Source organism: Lathamus discolor, chromosome 1 (genome assembly GCF_037157495.1).
Source record: "Lathamus discolor isolate bLatDis1 chromosome 1, bLatDis1.hap1, whole genome shotgun sequence".
Lineage (NCBI taxonomy): Eukaryota > Metazoa > Chordata > Aves > Psittaciformes > Psittacidae > Lathamus > Lathamus discolor.
The window spans coordinates 57,653,830-57,673,792 of record NC_088884.1 but is presented as its reverse complement, the minus strand read 5'-3'; the positions used below and the strand labels follow the sequence as shown (position 1 = coordinate 57,673,792).

The 19,963-nt window shown below is 38.7% G+C and overlaps 1 protein-coding gene across 7 annotated transcripts in view; it reads left to right on the top strand.

The window, feature by feature from the left end:
• The window catches only part of PPARA (peroxisome proliferator activated receptor alpha), a 39,988-nt gene extending 22,010 nt beyond the window's left edge, over positions 1 to 17,978 (top strand). For 6 of the 7 annotated variants that reach the window (XM_065672639.1, XM_065672644.1, XM_065672636.1 and 3 more), the window contains 5 exons: positions 665 to 825; positions 2,199 to 2,337; positions 4,688 to 4,890; positions 7,795 to 8,242; positions 10,435 to 17,978. In XM_065672639.1, the coding sequence (XP_065528711.1) occupies positions 665 to 825; positions 2,199 to 2,337; positions 4,688 to 4,890; positions 7,795 to 8,242; positions 10,435 to 10,682 (1,199 nt within the window). In that variant the 3' untranslated portion in view covers positions 10,683 to 17,978. Of the gene's footprint in view, positions 1 to 664; positions 826 to 2,198; positions 2,342 to 4,687; positions 4,891 to 7,794; positions 8,243 to 10,434 lie in introns of those variants that run through there. The other variant, XM_065672660.1, reaches the window with a different exon arrangement.
• The last annotated feature ends 1,985 nt before the right edge of the window (positions 17,979 to 19,963 follow it).

Here is a 19,963-nt window from a genome sequence, read left to right as displayed (position 1 = left end):
TCCACTAGACCAGGTTGCTCCAAGCCCCATCCAACCGTGCGTGAACACTGCTAGGGATGGGGCAGCCACAAATTCTCTGGGCATGTTGAATACTGCTTTTTGGTTTCAAATTCATGTTATTTGTGAAAATGGTATATGTACATTCTTATGGTTAAGAAAATTTCCTTGATTTAAATGAAATACTAATTCGGGGTGGGGGTGGGGGGGTGGGGGTTGTTACTTATTGTAAGTTGTGGGATAAAAAAAATCATGTTCACATCAAATTGAGAAACATTTGAAATGTTCCAAATAAAAAAATGGAACGTGGAAAATCCAGAATAGCTTGGTTTTCTCTTATTTTGTGTGCTGTGTATTTATTGAATCTTCAAGGACCATTATCAGCCTTCTAGTTCTTGTTGTCAGAGTTACTTCAGCAAGGCTTTTTGTTTGTTGACATTGTATGTCTCATCAAAATTAGCAAGGCACACCCTGTGTTTTGTGTTTGTTTGCACTGTTAATATAAATATGAATTATTTTCAAACACTTAATGGCCAAATTATAGTATCACTTAATGACTATTAACTCATTATTTTTTAGCATAAGCTATTTTTTCCTTTGGTTTTAGTATAGCAATGGTATCAGTTTTGATAGTATAGTATTTATGAAGTGTTCCTTTTTCTTTTAGACACCCTTTCACCAGCATCCAGTCCTTCATCCATTAATTTTGCCACAGCTCCAGGTAGCATAGATGAATCACCCAGTGGAGCATTAAACATTGAATGTAGAATTTGTGGGGATAAAGCCTCAGGCTACCATTACGGAGTACATGCTTGTGAAGGTTGTAAGGTACAGTCATAATTTTCTTTTTAAGAACCTAAATCATGTTGCTTTATTTACAGGGTTATATGAAGATAAACATTTGTTACATAAATGTTTAATTAATATAATTCTAGCCATTAAAAATATTTAAATAATAAACATATTGGTGATCTTTTCTCTGAAATAAATTGTTCAGGTACATACCTGGATACCACAAGTCAGTATCAGACCTTCATCAAGCAGGGGCAATTCACAATGATATTTTTAATGCTGATTTTCTGCATATAGATAGTTAATCACTAAAACAACTTAAAACACTAAACTGTGACCAAAAATCAAAGCCTACTTGCTCCACTAGTGTTTTATTTGTGTTGGGAGTATGGCTATGAGAAGCATGCCAGTTTGCTAGGTTTCCGTTATAACAGTAACAAATGCTGAATTTCTCATCTTCACCACATTCTGTCTGAATCACTTAGTATTGTAGCTCTTTTAGTTCTGGGGCCAGTGCATGTCTCTGCGGCAAATTAATGTTATCATCAGTGTTATCATCAGCTATTTTATCATAGATCATTGGCCAATGAATTAGAAGATTCTTTTTCCTTCCAATGTTTTAGTTTTCCATTTTTTTCTAAATTATAGATAAGTAATTGTATATGTGTACATTTTTCTTTCATGCACAATGTCAGAATATGATGATTCCAATATAAATCTTCCAGAATAATGCTACAATACCTATGAGAGATGTGGGGCCAGTTCGTAGTTAGTTGTGTCCCACAGTCTAAATGACTTGTTGTTATGCCATATAATACAAAATGATGCCGTGTCTCTAAATTTACTAACACTATGATTTTGTAGTATGAGACTAACCTTACATTGCAGTATCAAGACATCATGGTAAGATGTCGACTTATACGCTCTTCTGTAATGCTTTTTTTTTTGTGTCCTTGGCTTTTTCCATACACTGTGCTGTGTTGTCATACCCCTCACATTTGCTGGATGAAGAAAAGATGTGTTAAATCTGTGTGTTTGTGTGTCTTATACATATGAAAGATGAAAGTTATTTCTGACAGGGGATGCTGAGAGAATGTGTACAAACACAGTATGTCACTGTTTTGCTTAATCCTTAAGGACAAATCTACCCAGGTACTCCAGGCTCTTGGTCCTCTCCCAAGAAAAAGGGCTGGGAGTTATTCCTTCCTTTTTGTGTTTTCTATTCTATACGTGCCTTCGTACTTACCACTTCACTGCATAGATTCTTACCTTTGGAGATGTTATGCTTTGTGTATTGTTTTGCTAGTGACATCAATAAACAATGAAAGAAAAAAAAATCACCTGTATGACTGAAGCTTAGTAGTCAACTTTCTTTAACATTGCATATTGTTTTCTCAAACTTTTTATAGGGTTTTTTTAGAAGAACAATTCGTTTAAAACTCATCTATGATAAATGTGATCGCAACTGCAAAATTCAGAAAAAAAATCGTAATAAGTGCCAATACTGTCGTTTTCAAAAGTGCCTTTCAGTTGGAATGTCACATAATGGTAGGTAAGAGTGCCCTTAATAATTTGTTTGGTCCTACCCAGAGCCTGCTTCTAGAAGCAGGCACTTTACTTGTACATACGAGTTGAACCTCAGATTTCTACAGTCATGTGGGGGACACCATTTTCCCTAATGAGTAGTTAATGGAATTGATACATAGCTGCCAAATGTACTGTTATGAGCTTTACACTCAATTGTGCTGGAGGTCTATTTGTCCATATGAGTGTTTGTTTAGTTGCTTTTTTCACCCAGAACTTTGGCACCATTACTCCCATTGAAACAAGCTTCAATACTGGAAGAATTCTGATCAAGGGCATTTTAGATGAGTAGGAGAACAACTAGCTCATTGTGGGAGGGAATGACGTAGGATAGAAATCTGTAGGAAACCGGACTTACTATTTTTCAGGTTACAGGCCAACAGCTCTTGGGCAGATGGTTCAGGGAGTGGTGAGGGAGGGCAAAGATCTGTGCTGAGTGTGGAACAGAAATCTGGTAGGTTGATTATTAAATGGAATGGTAAAAATTCAGAGTGATTAGATATTCGGTTTAAAAATTGTTATTGTGTTAATGATTTAAGATAAGGCTGGTAAGCCTGTGGTTTACAGGCCAATTTCAACCCACAAGGCAGTTTTATGCACAGCAGGTAGCTTGCTAAGCAACTTTGGTAAAGAGGGGAAGGCCCAGCCATGAGAAAGCACATTTTGTTCAGGCAGATGACAGTAGTTTGCTTTTCCTACCTAGGTCTGATAGTGTCAAGGCTGACCTTGAGAGCAGGTGGAATTTGGGAATGGGTGAAAAGTAGGTGAAAATGCTGAGCTGTGGGTTAGGAGACTTCCTAAGGAAAATACGCAGTCAAGATAGATAGCTGGGTGGGGATGTGGTTGGGGAAGCTGCCTATGACATGGTAGTCTAGAGTCCTAGAATGTCATTGGGAGGGTTGACTTTCTGGTTCTGGGGAAGTCTGACTTCCTTGTGGTGAGCCTTGACTGAGATTAAGTTCCACTGGGAGAGAGCTAATAGTCTCTACAAGACTGGCGGTAACCTTCCTGAAGCAGCAGGCTTGGGGAGAATGCGACAGCCAACAAAGTAACAGCCCAGCAGCAGGAGTTGAACAGGGAGCTGTGCTGGTTGGCAGGAATTAACATTCAGTTGATGCTTTAAGTTTCAGTTTAGAGGAGATATTCTTCCACTTTTCCAATAGACCCTTGGCCAGGTTCCAAACAGGCCTTCCATGTTGGGCTTCCATTGAAATCCAAAACCATATTTCAGATCATGCGTAGAGTCACCTTCTTATGTCATGAGATATCTCCTCAAGTCAGGAGAAAGTTCCTCGGGCATGTTGAAGGGCTAATTCTGCCTATGCTCGGAATTGCTCAGTCTAAGTACTGAGGTTCTGTCCTCTCACTGGTGAGATGCTGAAATGTGGTTAGAGTAACCCTCTATATTAGCCATTCTAAAACCTTGCACACCATCAGAGGGTAAGGCCCCTTTTAAAATAGAGCTGGTTTAGTTTTTGACTGAAACTAAAGAAGGATGTTAACATGCCTGTTTTATTGTTAAATGGCAAGACCACTTGCCCAGGAACTGGGAGACCTCCATCCCAGTGGAGTTACAAACATACCTCTCCTTCTCAAAAGAATATCCTGATGACTAGATTGGATACTCAAACTCTGTTCTCACCCTCTCCAGTTGTGAAGGACTAATTTATTGCAGAAAAAGAAGCATAAAATGCTGAGGCTAGGAAGAGGTTTTGTTGACAATAGCCTTTAAGCATAAATCAGAGTCTCTGGTCTGTTTTGTTCTCACTAGACAGTACGGATATGTTGAACTGAAAATGGAGTGTATAAAGAACTGAATGCCCCAGCAGGTTCAAGATCAGCAGTGGGGTTTGGGCCCAACCCTGTTGCAGTGTTCCCTGTGGAGTAACCTTCCAGGCAGGTCTCCAGCTGGCATGTGCACTCTCTGCCAAACTTCTGATAGGAGTTTACTCAGTTTTTGGAATTCCCAAGGCATACTTTGAGTTTCTTATTGGGAGCTGTAGAACACAATAAGGAGAGGAAAAAAATAAATACAACTACTTAGGTAATGTAGCAGGAAAAAAGCATGCCTTCTAGCTCATTATAGATACCAGGTTGTGTTTTGAAACATCTGATTACCTTCAGATTTTGTCTAAATACTTAATCAGTGTGTTAGAAAGGATGAGATTTTTTTCACTTGTGAATTTCTCATAATAAAGATGCTGCCTCTATCTCAGTTTTTCTAGTCACAAAGTCTTACTGCTCTAACCAGCAATGTTAAAAGGTACAGGTTTCTGTGTAACTAACATTTGTTTTACAACTGTCTTCCCATCAGCAATACGTTTTGGACGAATGCCAAGGTCTGAGAAGGCCAAGTTGAAGGCAGAAATTCTAACAGGTGAAAATTATGTAGAAGATTCAGAAATGGCAGATCTTAAATCACTTGCCAAAAGAATTCATGATGCTTACCTGAAAAACTTCAATATGAACAAGGTTAAAGCCAGAATCATCCTTGCAGGGAAAACTAGTAACAATCCAGTAAGTACTTTTGCAGTAACTTTAAAGTAAAGCTGTCAGGTATATAAGATAATTATAATAATTTGTTGAACTCTTAATCAGATCTACTAGAAAATAAGTATCATGTTAATATAGACAATAAATATGCAAAAAGAATACCTGTAGTAAATACGGTTGCTTTTAGCCACCATCAGAATGATAGGAAACTGAAGGAAAATCAAGTGATTAACTTGTAAATGGAAGCCTAAAATCTTAAATTATAGTAGACACACAAGGAAAAGATAATTAGTTCTTAATTAAAAGCAAAAAAAAATGACATCTAAATGTGAATACCTCTTGGTATGGGTGGGGGAAATGGTTCCAAAATAATTTCCTATTTGACATCGGAAAAATAAATATGTTTTTTTTTCTGCTACAAATGCCAGGATAAATACTGTTATCTTTTAAGGCGTACAGGAGCTCTGCATGACTTCTGTTTTAATCATAACAATATTAATGGCAAGAGGGAAAAGAAAACTTGAGTTTGTAATTCTTTATTTACAGTTGTAGCCACTTCCTCACCCGGCCTTCCTGGTCTTTACTGTATGGTTACCTTGAAAGGGAGAAGCGAGCAAGGTTGTGAAGACGCGTATGCTATAGAGGTTATTTTTCTCTCAGGATAATTTAGCCAAGGTCTACCTAATGCTCTCACTTGCTTTTTGTTGTGTAGCACATGAGAGTGTATAACCCTTGTAAGGACTGACTTCTTTCACTTACGCATATGGTTTTAAATTCTGCTGGGATTTATGTTAATTATATGTAGAAGATCAGCCTCTTATTTTACCAACAATTTTAATTTCAGGAAAAATTTGCAGGGAAGAGGCTTTACATATGCCATAATAAAAAAACCCATGTAGCTGTGGGGATGAGTGTTATAAAAATTGTAAGCAAGCTGTCTTCTAAATTATGGAACTTGGCATATTATAGTCTAGTCTAGCCAAGAATACAGGCTTCTACATTAAAAGAGAGACATACGAGTAATCCCAGTCTTTTTCATTGGATTAAAGAGATGTCTAAAATTAAGCACAGGCTTAAACTTTTTGGGGTACAAACTGACATAAGCCTACAGTAAATACCATGCTTTAACACCTTACCAAGTAGGTATCTGCATAAAGTTCTTTTCATGCGTGTTGCCACATGTCAGAATCACAAGTTAAAATATGTATCATACATGTAGGGATCCCAGATCACTTCATCCTAATTGTTGAGTTTCTATTTATGCGATCAAGGCTCTTGGATTATAGTCATCTGATTGACTAGCTAATAGCGGCTGGCATGTGTCTTGATAAATTTACAAGTAAAAATTAATGAGGAATAAGGCCTAGTATGTTATCAACAGGCTGGGTTCTCATTCTTCAATATGCGGGGAAGAGAAGAGGATTTTTAACCTATTTCATCATCTCTTGGGAAAACAAACATTTCAATTTTCTTGTGACTTTTTAACATAAAATTAATAGAAAAAAAGGGGGGGATTTGTTGTTAGTAATCCACCTGCTTCTGAACAGTGCATTATCAGCTGATTTACTGAATCCTAATTCCTGTCACCACTATAATTCATTTGAGAATTAACTAGTGTTTTTAACAATGGCAAGGTATCATTTTTAAATTTAGCTTCTAAGTCGTTGGCCATACATATTTTCTGCATAGTGAAATGATGATAAATCCCAAAAAAGATTTACAAGATAGTCTGCATCTTTCAAAGGGTTTAGAAATGTGTTTATTGCTTTGCCACTTTCCGTTCACATCCAGAGGCATACAGAAATTTCTGTTCTGTGTGGCACTAAGTATAGAAGTAAGCTGGAAAGTGTAGCTGCCATAAGCATTTGAAAGTGGACAATTGTGGGAAACTCTCATGCTTGACAATTTTCTAAGTGAAATAAGTGAATTCTGTGAGTTTCTAACAGAATGCCAGGTGTTCTTCGTGATATTTAATCTGAGATGACCAAAACAGCACAGGGAAGGCGTTTTGCTTAGCATGGACGGAACTATATATATTTTCAATTGCCATGACTTTGGTAGGCCAGGGAGCATTGGGTTTTCTGGTTGTCCTTTAGTGGATTGCCCTCTTCAGACACGTATCAAAATATTTTTGAATTTTAATTGTTCTTAAGAAAGTCTGAATACTTTTTCTTATATGATGTTTTAAGAGACTGGCTCATCAGTTTGTAATGCACATACCTCTTTAAGCTAAGGGGATTATGGAAAAGACCAGGATCAAGACTGGAATTTTGTGTTGTCTGATGTTCTAGTGGGATTTTGGGTTTAGAGATGACTTAGCACTAATTGTAGCTAGAAAGATGAGTTGAATTTCTGTGGTAGATCAGCTGGGACATGGTCTATGAGAATCTGATAATAAAACACAAGACTAGTAGAAGATTCATGTTCTTGTACAAATATGCTGTCCTGTATTTAAATGACTGTCTGTATTCCCCCTAGGATACTTCAGGAAAGCATCATGATGTGCATCAAGTGTAGTTAGTTTAGGAATCGATAGGAGTGTAGGCAGAATAACCTGGACTTCTGGAGAAGGTAATACAAGTCTTTTGTGAACCTTCTGGGACTTGCTCTGAGATGGATATATGCATACTAAGCACAGTACTTCTGGATCTTCACTAAAACTACTACATAGAACTAGATTAAAGATATGTCGTACATATTTACGTTTTACTATTTGCATTGTTGTTTGCAGAGCAGGCTTAGGTATTGCAGTTTGTAGTTCTATAGTACTTGGTTTCTCTACGCAGAACTATGAAAGAACTCATGATTTATTGATAGTTGAAGACTGATCAGCATGAAAATTAGATTATCAAAATTCCTATTCTTTAGGAAACCAGTGATTAATAACCATTACTTTGAAACTGAATTAGTTTTGTTTTTTCTCTGTAGCCATTTGTTATACATGACATGGATACCTTGTGTATGGCAGAGAAGACCCTGGTGGCAAAATTGGTGGCCAATGGAATTCAGAACAAGGAAGCAGAGGTTCGAATCTTCCACTGCTGCCAGTGTACGTCTGTAGAGACAGTCACTGAACTTACTGAATTTGCCAAATCTATACCTGGCTTCTCCACTCTTGACTTGAATGATCAAGTGACACTGTTAAAATACGGAGTTCATGAAGCCATATTTGCCATGTTAGCATCTGTGATGAACAAGGATGGGATGCTAGTCGCCTATGGAAATGGTTTTATAACCCGGGAGTTCCTGAAAAGCCTGAGAAAGCCATTCTGTGATATAATGGAGCCAAAATTTGATTTTGCAATGAAATTCAATGCACTGGAATTGGATGATAGTGATATTTCCCTTTTTGTTGCTGCCATCATTTGCTGTGGAGGTAAGCGTTGCATCTTTGATCTTTAAGGTAGTAAATTTTAATATTCCTGTGAATCAATTTTAATGGAAAAGCTTATGTATTTCTTGAAGATTCAGTTCTACCTCTAACAATGTCATTTTACCTTTTAGCATGTTTCATGGAAGATACTGTGTAACCGTTAGCAGTCTTGATGCTGTATTTGACTGTAGAATTGTAGATGTGGTTGGAATTACTGTTAAGCCTCATTAGAGAGGGGTCTAAGCCTCATTAGAGAGGGGTCTAGTTACTCTCTGTTATTAAAAGTGAGATGTGAAGGGTGTTGGTGGGTTTTTATTTGGGTTTGAAAGATTATTTTTTAAACATAGAATGTTTGCATTGGGAGAGACCTTAAAGCTCATCCCACTCCAATCCTCTGCCATGGGCAGGGACACCTTACACTAGACCAGGTCGCTCAAAGCCCTGTCCAACCTGGCCTTGAACACTGACAGGGATGGGGCAGCCATGGGTTCTCTGGGCAACCCATTCCAGTGCCTCACTACCCTCTCTGCAAAAAAAAACCCTCTTTCTAATGTCTAATCTAAATCTCCCTTCTGTCAGTTTAAAGCTGTTCCTTCTTGTCTTGTCACTACACGCGCTTGTAAGAAGTCCCTCTCCAGATTTCTTGTAGGCCCCATTTAAGTACTGAGGGGCTGCTCTGAGATCTCTCCTAAGCCTTCTCTTCTCCAGGCTGAAAAAGCCCAGCTTTCTTAGACTGTCTCCATAGCAGAGGTGCTCCAGTCCCCTTTATCATCCTCATGGCCTCCTCTGGACTCATTCCAACAGGTCCACGTCCCTCTTATGTTCAGGTCCCCAGAGCTGAACACAGTACTCCAGGTGAGGTCTTAAAAGAGCAGAGCAGAGGCGCAGGATCACCTCCTTTGACCTGCTGGTCACGCTTCTTTTGATGCAGCCCAATATACAGTTGGCTTTCTGGGCTGCGAGTGCACACTGAAGCCGGTTCATGTTCATTTTCTCATCAACCAACACCCCCAAGTCCTTCTCCACAGGGCTGCTCTCAATCCAGTCTCTGCCCAGCCTGTATTTGTGTTTAGGATTACCCTGACCCAGGTGTAGGACCTTGTACTTTGCTTTGTTGAACTTCATGAGGTTGGCACTGGCCACCTCACAAGCATGTCAAGGTCCCTCTGGAAGGCATCCCTTCCCTCCAGCGTATCAACTGAACCACACAGCTTGGTGTCATCGGCAAACTTGCAGAGGCCGCACTCAATCCCACTGTCACTGTTGCCAACAAAGATATTAAACAGAGAAAAAGAAAATAAAAGATCAAAAAAGTTCCAACAACTGCTCCTGGCTGCCTTTTTTTGCATTCTGCCAAACTCACAGGGTGTTTCACTGCCCTGCTTGCATCCTTAGCAGTTACAAGGAGACATACGACCTGTGGACTTTCAGACACTTTGTATGCTAGTTTAGATAGCAAATCAAGATCAAATCTTGAATTATATTTTTGCACAATAAATTGGTATTTTAACATTTTCAGAACTGAAGAGAGTTCTTTGAAGGCAAAATGTTTTGTTTCGCTTTTGCCCCTCTCTTCTCCTCCTAGGAACTAGCTTAAGTTTTCAAGAAGCATATGTAGTCTGTTGTCCCAGACTTCTTACAGAGAAGTTTAATCTGGAGAGTGAAGGTATTACAGGACTAAGTAGCTGAAAAAGAGATCATGTACTAGAAAGAGTGAAACACCCTTAATAGGGGCTTCTCTATGTCCTGCCAATAACTTGTGCTATGACAGTATACATGCAGGAACCAAGAGTGAAAGCCTGCTATTTATGTCTTGCTATATTGCTACCAAACTTCAAGAACTCTCTAGAAATAGCCACATGCTTTTCCTGTCATTACTGTTTAAATTCTGTTCTCATGCAGAATAGAAAACTGGATACTTCTGGTTTTGGGGGTGAGAGAATGGTGGGGGTTTTGTACTTTTGTGACATGAGCTGTCACAATAACTGTTGGCATTGATGAAAGTTAGGCAAAAGGGATAAGAAAGACTACTTTTTTTTTCTTGTCTTTCTTTTTCAGTTTCATTTTGAGCCTCATTGCCCTCAGTGGATAATGTAAATATACACTGTAGCCTATGATATAGAACCTATAAAGTAGTTCTTTAAGGAATCATTATAAAATTATGACATGTATTCTTTTGCTTGTGTTGAGAACAGATCGCCCTGGTCTTGTGAATGTAGGACACATTGAAAAAATGCAGGAGAGCATTGTGCATGTACTGAAACTTCACTTGCAAACCAACCATCCTGATGACACCTTCCTCTTCCCGAAACTCCTCCAAAAAATGGCTGACCTCCGACAACTAGTCACAGAGCATGCTCAGCTTGTTCAGATAATTAAGAAGACTGAATCTGATGCACATTTACACCCTTTACTACAGGAAATCTACAGGGATATGTACTAAGGATTTTTAGCAATTTTTTCCACAATATTTAAAGACGAGCAATACTAATAACGGATGGGAGCAAAACTACTTGCACAGTTATCTGCTGTTCACTCAGCCCAGAAAAATCTAATGCTGGGGAGCTGGAGTGTTACACTTCTTTTGGTTTGGGATCTTTTGTCTTTTTTTGAAAGATTTCTGCAGAAAAAGTACTGATCATAGTGCTCGTGAAGTGTCTTACAATGGTTCTTCTACTTGGAAATTTGAAGATTGGTAAGGAATACGTATTTGTATAATAAATCAGAATGTTAAGTAACAGAAATGAACAAAATTGTATTTCCTCTTGGCTTAGTCATTTTAGAATTACTGTAACAAATCCCACAAATTCTCTGCAGGTATACGTACAATCATAAAGGTTATGCACTTTTGGCTAATGGTAATTACTGAGAACCAACTAACACTTTTCCTTACAGCAGTCAGTCTAGGTGTATGAAATGCTTGGATATTACTGTACATACACATCTAAAAAATTTGACAGACCTTTGATCCACTGCTGCTTTAATTCCATGAAATGCAGTGCAGCTTCATATAGTATTACATTGGTATACTTTAGGATTAGCCTAGGTGTATCCTAGTAAGGTTTCACCTTAGGACTAGCATGTTTAAAAGACAGTTCTTTTATGAAATGGATTAAAGTCCTAACAGTTATCTAAAATACAGCAGAGATGTTCCATTCAGGTGTTTCTTGGAGACTAAATGTGATAAAGCGATGGAACCCTTTTTTCAAGTGTTTTAAGGAAATATGAAAGTGTCCCTAAGGAAAAATGGTGTCATACCATGTGTATTTTGGAGAACTTGTAATAGCTCAAGCAGTTTTGACTTAAAAATGCTATTTTGTATTAGCAAGAGTTTTGGAGAGACTGAAACTCTGATCCTGGCCCAGAGAAAAGTATTTCAACTGCACAGCATTCTAGTGCCGTGATAGCTGACTGAAGATTTGATTGTATAGGAAAGGCACCTTCTTTCTTGACAAGTATCTTGGCAGTACAGAATTGTTGGATCTGTTCACTTTTGTGATGAATATGGTGTTTCATTCTTTCCAGTTCTCCACTCAGCTGTATTTCTTTCTGTTCTGTCTTAGGCCTTGTCAATAGAAGCGTTAGCTAGATTACTTCACCAAATTTTGTCCTTGTCCATACAGTCCCAGTGGATAAGGGGACAATATTACCAAGAACAGCATTTGTAGGTGTCGTTTGTGCAATATTGTGAAAGAGAGCACAGTTGAGAGAAAGTTTATCACTGAGAGCAAACTCTGATTTTACAGTAGTATGTACTGCTAATGCAAAATAAGCCATAAGGAAAGTGGTTGACTTTGCCATTTTACAGGATCTTTTATCAGAGAGTACTACACAAAAGTGCTAGCTGCATGCAAGACACTGTGCTATTTCTTTTTCTATTTTAATATGGTGACTTCACATTGCTTCCTTTTTTAGTGTTTGTTTCATAACACAAAGATCTCAGGAGCCAATCTTAGCATTTTCACAATAGTTAAGCTTTCAGTGGCACAGGAGAACACTTTGTACTTGTTTTATTGTAGCACATTTGAAGAGTTCAGAATCATACACCTTTACTAGATGAATTAAGTAAGATCATTTGAAGTGTGGACATCACACTGCAATTCTCATTTTAGTCACTCGTTTCTTTACAGGCTCGCTGGCATGGCTAGACACCGGATAAATTACAGGTTTAAAAGCAGCTTGTCATTTATCCAAGCAATGGTCATTAGCAGAGGTTTTGGTGTCAGATATATTTGTATAAATATTGAAGCATAGGCCTCAAATTTGGTGACCACCGAGGTCAGGATAGAAGCAATGAAACACATGCACAAAAATTTCTGCCCTTCCCTGCTGCCAGTGGGCAACAGAAGAAATAGGCCTTACATTACAGCTACTTCTAACACTTCATTAAGAGAAGATTATTGGCTTTACCAGGAAACAGCAGATGAGAAATGGGTTGTCTTTTGTGGTTTACAGCAGTACAAGGTACACCCTCAGAAATAACGAGGATTTTAGCAGTGATGCTGCTTTGTTCTTCCAGTCAGCCATGTTTCACTAGAGGACTGTGGGGTTTAAGTGCAAGACATTGAAATAATTGATCTGCAACATTGCTTACTGAATGCCATTCTATGATGGCTGTAATACCCAAATGTTTTATCTTCTAAAAAAAGTATAAGCTGAATTTTCTTCCCCAAAAGCTTAGATATTTGCAAAGAGCAAATCCCGAAGTCATGTTCCGTAGTTTGGGAGTACAGAAGTTTCTCAAGAAAGCCAGACACAGTCAGTGTGGACAAAACCTGTTTTTCCTGCTCTTGTTCTCAAAAGTGTCTAAACCAGTTTTCTGAAATTTAAAAAAAAAACGTGGAAAATTGAATAACAAATATATAAATTCTCAGCTAAACTATAAAGAATTGAAAACAGCAAAATGCAGTGGAAGGCATAATGTTTAGCTGTATTAGCAGCTGCTTGTAACAGGTTCCTATTACTGGCATTAGTAAAGGGTGTAATTTGCGTTACTCCTGTTCCAGATCCATTTTGTTTTCTTAGTTGAAAACCAGCAAGCATTTATTGACTAGTTCCTTGGACACTGAAGTTTGCCTTCTGTTTTAAATTAAATTGCAGACCTTTAATAAAAAATAAAAAGAACACATCTCTGAATTACAGAAATACGAACAAGATGTTAATAAAGCCTAACATTCTGGATGGATTCCGCGGCCCACACTGCTGCACTGTGCACTTACCCACAGCCTCTTTAAAGAGTGACACAGGGCAGACGATTCACTTCCCCAGCGTTAATGGCCAAAACAAGTTCTGAATTTCTACCTTCCACTTTTAATGAAGTACCTTCACTACTTCAGTAGGTGACTGCAGCAGGCTTTTGCCATTTCAGACTGACCCCGTTTGTGTTCCTTTCTTGGAAGTTTGGAATCTGAACTAATTTGAAACCTATTACTGAGGAGCCTTCAGCATCTCCATCTTAAACAGGTCATCTAATACTTTAAAATGCCCCTTCTGTGGAGGGAAATAAAGGGATCAGATTTTAGAATTAAAAAAATATCAAAGATTTACTGACTTGTTAGGTATAGTTTTAGTCTGATTCTTACCAATGTAACTGCTATCATAGCACTGAAGTGCTCTGGTTAGCAACAAGGTACCCACAAACAGCTAGAGACTAGAGACAGCAGATGGATAGAGAAAAATCCTAGGAAACAATGGTACAACTTAAGTTCTCAACAAGCGCACAGCCTGCTTATTTTTGATGGTTGTTTTGGGGGGGGTTATTTATTTATTGGGATGCCCTAGGTACTTTGACAAGGAGAAAGAAAAAAACCCAGATGTTTTCATGTCCAGTATTAGGGAAATCTGATGTTCATTTGTATCTCCCTCGTAGTATTTTCTTAAAAGGTGTACTGTCTTCAGTGTAACAGCACACAACTGCCACTTAAAAGCAAAAATCAGTTACTCTGTACCTTTTTAAATTTCAGAGTCCCTCTTCTATTTTAAACACCAACTGACAGACAATAGGTAAAAACGTCGAGGAATTGAATCTTTCTTTGCATTCAAAGAAACTTCTTTTATTTAATTGTCATTTCTATGTGCCTTTGTGCTTTGGTTCTAGCCAGCTGCTAGGAAGCTGAACTGTTGCCAAAGAGTGTATTTTTGCCTCATTTCTGGCCTGCACAGATTTAGGAAATACCAGCAGTTGCACTAAGTCTGTTCTCATGAGAGAGCTAGCACAAGTTTGCATATCAAAGAGCTTATAATAAGCATCTAAACATTTGTTTGTTTATTCAAACTGCTAAAACCTGGGGAGATTTATGCATCACGGGAGCTGGGTCACATACTATTGAATTGAATTTCCGCCTTAATTTCTAATGGAAAGCCTGGAAGACTTATGCACCATCTCAGACAAAGCAGTTGGAGATTACTCTGTAGCTGCCTGTACTGTGTTTGAAGAGGAACAATTTCAGCCCTGTCTCTCCTTAACAGCATCCCTCTTACTTGGTTGAAAACCTGGAACTACACTGAACAAACACATTTGCAGCTATTCTGGTACTGCTTAGGCATGAGGTCTTTCTTACAAATAATGGTCCTTCCCTGAAAGCCCTAATCCTTTAGTAAGTGTTGCAACGTAAGGTGTAGTGTGGCATCTGGTGCTTGCTTATATTTCAAGTGCTTTCTTGATAGTCCATTGCGTATGTTGGGGTTTTTTTAATCTAGGTTTAATCAGCTTTATTATCCTCCTTTTACTAGAGATTTAAATTATATGTGGGTTTGATCTAAGGTTATTGATATTGTTATGTGTTGTGGGATTTATTGTTTAAATTAATGTAATACCATTTCTTCATGTTTCAATTTGTAAAATACAAGAAGATAATTGCAGGGTATAAACTTTCACTAAATTATATTACAGAGGTGCTTTAAGAAAAATATATAAATTATTTAATTTAAATATATGTTTCATACTTTATCTTGTGAACCCTTTTGTACAGTGAGGAAAGATGTACTTTTACGAGGCAAGGATAACGGGCCTGAAGTCAAGGACAAACTGCTATTTATCCCTGTCTTTATTAATGTACCATTTGTGAAGAAGTATGGCAAATTCTGCAACTTATCAGTGTTTGGTATAATTGTAACAACATTTTAGAATATATTTTCACATGGAACATAGACTTCCTTTTATTCAGTTGTAATAAAGGTAAGCCTAGGTGAGGAAGAGCTGCAATCCCAAAATCGAGTTGATATTTTTAATGTTTTAAATCAAGTTGACTGATGGGAAAGAGAGTTTCTAGCACAAGATGCTGAAATGCCATTACTGGCTTTTCTGTAGGAGCGTTCCCCTGATGATTTCTAGTAGAGATGAAGTCAGCATCTGTTTGTAGGGATTCTGTGTCCTGTGATTCAAGTGTGACAGTCTGTGCCTACAGCACTCCTGCTGACAAATCTTGGTACCGAAACACTTTTAAGTTACCTTTTAAAGGTATACCTCTTATTTTGCTGTAGTCGAAACATAGCATCTAGTACAAGCACAGTATATTACGATTGTTCCAGCTGTGATTTATACTTAGTGCATTTTATTTGTAATAGAGAGTATTTTATTTCCCCGAATCACTGCAACTTGCAGTTTTCACTTGCTCATTGTCACCATACAGGTATATTGCCTACTAAGATGTTTGTGTCATATTTGTGAAAGCTCTGCTGGTCTTTCTTGTGGTAACCTACAGCTACGTCTTTTCTGAATTTCATAGGCAGCAATGATAAAACCCCCTGTAAAAGGTACTAACAGATGTCACATTACACTGTAAATATCTGATACAGATTCATTGTTAACTAAACCCATCCTAGGGCAAGGGTGTTGCCTCTTTTGTTTTCTGTAATGTGCTTACAGGGGTTTTTAATCTTTTTCTGTTTCTGAAGCTGTTCTGGTTTGTTTTTCTTAAACACCTTTATTGTGCTTGTCGATCTTGTCAGATTCCATTGCCAGGGTGTTTCAAAAGAGAATTTCTATTGCAAGGACCTCAATTTCAGATGAGTTGCCTCTGCCCAGGGGATAGGCTGCATATACAAAAGAGATTAATCTGATTACTGGTTGGGCCTTAAATAAGGACTGCAAGATCAAGCATGAGGTACTTAAAATTGGTTCAGAGTATTTTGGTATGTTTTCTTAGGCTGGATATGCAGGTACAGTAATCCCCATTCTGGAAAAGACACCAACCAGCCTTATGATTAATGCAAGACATTTCCTGGCATTCTTTACACTTGAAAAGAAAAAAACTGGCGGCATGGGAAAACACAGACTATCCGCACTGTTGGCAACGTGCGAATACTGCATCCTACACCTACCGCGTAGGAGTGCGGTGTAATCATTCAAAACGTACTTGTGCCGTGCAGCATCAGGTGGTTACCAAACCTTCTGGTGGGTGATTCATACGCAAATAACCATGCAGAGCGCTGTTCAAATCCACGCTTCGTTACCTCTGCCACATTGGGATACTCTAGGTGCAACTTGCCACGCGGTAGCGTAGGGTTGCCTTTGTGGAGACAAGGTGCCTTTGCCATCCTGTTAGAGCTGTTTGTGGTGCCACGTGTGTGTTCAGGTATCTGCAGGCGCTCGCCAGCAGTGCTGCTTGGCAGAGGGTCACTGAGGAGCCTGCTGCGGCAATTCTGCTGCTGGCGCTTCTGCAGAGAGCAGCAGGGAGCTGCTTCTGATCAAATCCCTCCCCTGGGAAATGAATCCTGGGGGTTAGGTGGGTATGTGAAACCATGGCTCCGTCTCAGTAGCCACAAGTACTTGCCTCTGGCTTCAGAAGTGGATGACCACTTATGGCTTTAGTTATTGCTTTACTCTCAATGCATCTAATCAATGTTTTGATATTACGGATTTGAACAAGAACACCCCTCGTGACTGTTTGACAAAGTCAAGTTTATCAGCTACGAAGGTGAGCTGTTTCATGTTGCTCCTGCTATTTCACAGCTTTTGCAAACAATGGCTCTGAATTTTCTTTACGAATGTAACACAACAGTTTAATTACATCATGATGTTAACACCCTTTATCACGTCTTAAATGGTCTGATATCTGATATGACACAAAAAAGCACATTTTTGTTAAGGTTGCCAAACCCTGATTACTGCAGCTAACAAGTGTTTAATTAAACCAAGATATCGATATTAAAGAATAAAAAAAAACCCAACAAAAACCAGATCATTGCTTCCAGTCACCTCTAATTTTAGGGTTTGGGTACGTTTTATGACAGTAAATACGGAACCTACAAAGAGCAGCCATTTCTTACAGGGAGTAGTCAAACCTAATTCTCATGGAATGCTTGTTTCCCAGTAAAATACCACTAATTCAAGCCAAGTTCCCAAGTTTCTTTCTGTCGGAACAATGCAAATGACATTTTCAAGAAAGAATGGAAGCCCTGGTCTTGCAGGGATTTGTGGGAAATACTTGCACTTGTGAATGTAAAAATGACACACGGTTAAATATGATGATGCATTCTCAAATGTTACCAGCCTTCTGATCTAGGATGACACAAACTTGAACTAAACGTTTTCCTTCTTTTTTACATTCTGATTTTTTTTTTTCTGTCTCCTTTAAAAACAAGAGGTTGAATTCACAGTGTTTGTATAGAGACTGGTAGGAACCTATGTGCTTTAAAAAAGAGTAACCCTTTAAGACTGTAAACACAGTTAATTTGAAATACGGATTTGCCTTAATGGTTCAAGAAAAAAATAAAGTATTTTTAAAAGTGAATTTAATGACTTGTGCTGGTCTTTTATTTCTAGGAAAGTAATTCGCTGTAATGTCATGGGTTTGAGACAAAACACGCTCGTTACCCTCTGATGGATGCCTCTTGCACATTATCCAAAGCAGCTGCCAAGTCTTAACTGAGTCCTTCATTCAGTGACCATACCTGCATGAGTAACTTTTATGTACACAAAAGTAGTTGTGTTCTTTACCCTCGTACAACCACTTGTGATCTCGCCTGATAGCTTGTGTAAATGTTTGCAGTTGAGACCTGAGGACGGTGACACCCGTAACTCCTTCTACGACAGCACCAGTGGCACGAATGTGTCTTTTGTGCTGCTCTGCTGCAGTTACGAACTTGCCTTAACCTGATTTGCCTTCGTTTGGTATACAAAGCCCTGCTTCAGAAAACTCTCAGCTGCTTAACTTTATAGCAGGGAGTAATCATGCTCATTTTCGTGCTAACAAGAGTAGATAAGCAACCTTTGTTGGGATTGGCGCCAAGATTGTTTCGGGTTAGCATCAAGTATCTGTTCACAAATTGTATTACGTATGTTTGCTACATAATGTGTGTATTACAAGGACGTTTTGAAGGCATCTTTAAAGTGCTGATGCTTACAGATTTAGACACACCTTTTAAATTATGAATGTGTGTGCAACATACATACATACATTGCATCCATAATATATTTATTATAATATATATATGTATTTCACCAGTTTTTCTGCTGACCCACAGTCCTGCTGTGTGCTTCCTTTCTCATTGACTGTATGACCAGTTTAAGACATCTGGTCAAGTTTTCGCCCAGAGAAGCTGTGGCTGCCCCATCCCTGGCAGTGTTCAAGGCCAGGTTGGACAGTGCTTTGAGCAACATGGTCTAATGGAAAGTGTCCCTGCTCATGGCAGGGGGGTGGAACTGGGTGAGCTTTAAGGTCCTTTCCAACCCAAACCATTCTGTGGTTCTGTAACTTCACAAACACCAAATCCACTTTTACATGTAGTGCAGCATGCTAACTAATTTGAGGAGCATGGCTTCAATGTGTCACAGATTACTGTTTTCCATCAAGAATCTGGGGATTTATTAAGCTGATAAAACGGTGATGAAGCAAAAACTGCAGCAAAAGATAAAGAATCACATTTCTTCCTCAGCTGTGCTCAGCACTGAAGTCCTTATTTTTGAGCAGCAGAAAGTACTCGGAGAACCTGATGAAACCGAACTGCAAAGGTCGTTCTTATCTTGAAGAGTAGACCTTGTGGCTGGTAAGTCGGGCATGATGGCATTTGGCCCATGAAATCCCATATATACCAGAATTATGATACCGAGACCATAATGCTCATGTTCAGTGGGAATATGAGAACATGGAATACCTAAGTTTTAAAAGCTGGGCACAGATGATAATCCTTTGTCATTCCAGGAAACACTAAGTTGCATATAGGTCAGCTTGCCCGAAAACATGGACCAGAGGTGACAGAACATATCTGATGGCCCTGGGCTACTGAACTACTTTGTGGTACTTGCTGGAAGTGTGCTTTTCTTCACCTAAAAGGTATGCAGAACCACGTACTGTGAAGCAGAGGTATCCTTACCTTGGCTTTTTGTACTGTACTCGAGATAGATAAATGAGTTGTACTGGGCCAAAGTGAAAATCCTGCAGTTACAGATTCTGTTACCTTTCAATATGTGAGTCTACTCCCTCTCCACCGTTAAGCTGTGGTTCAACTTAACAAGTACTTAAAGGCCGGGTCATTTCTGAGGGCTTAAAGTGATTCTTATATCTTAGCATGATGGCAAAGATAATGATTATGATTAAGTTAACTGCATTTTTCTTAAAGGGCACAGATGAGGTTGAACAGGAAGGAGAATAGCTCAGAGACATGAGATACTTCCCAGCACATTAGTGGGTGCATTTCCCAGTGCCAAAACAGATTGGGTGTCATACAACCAAAAGGCGCATTCTCATTTAGATGGGAACTGTGCTAGCCAGGCTTTTAAAG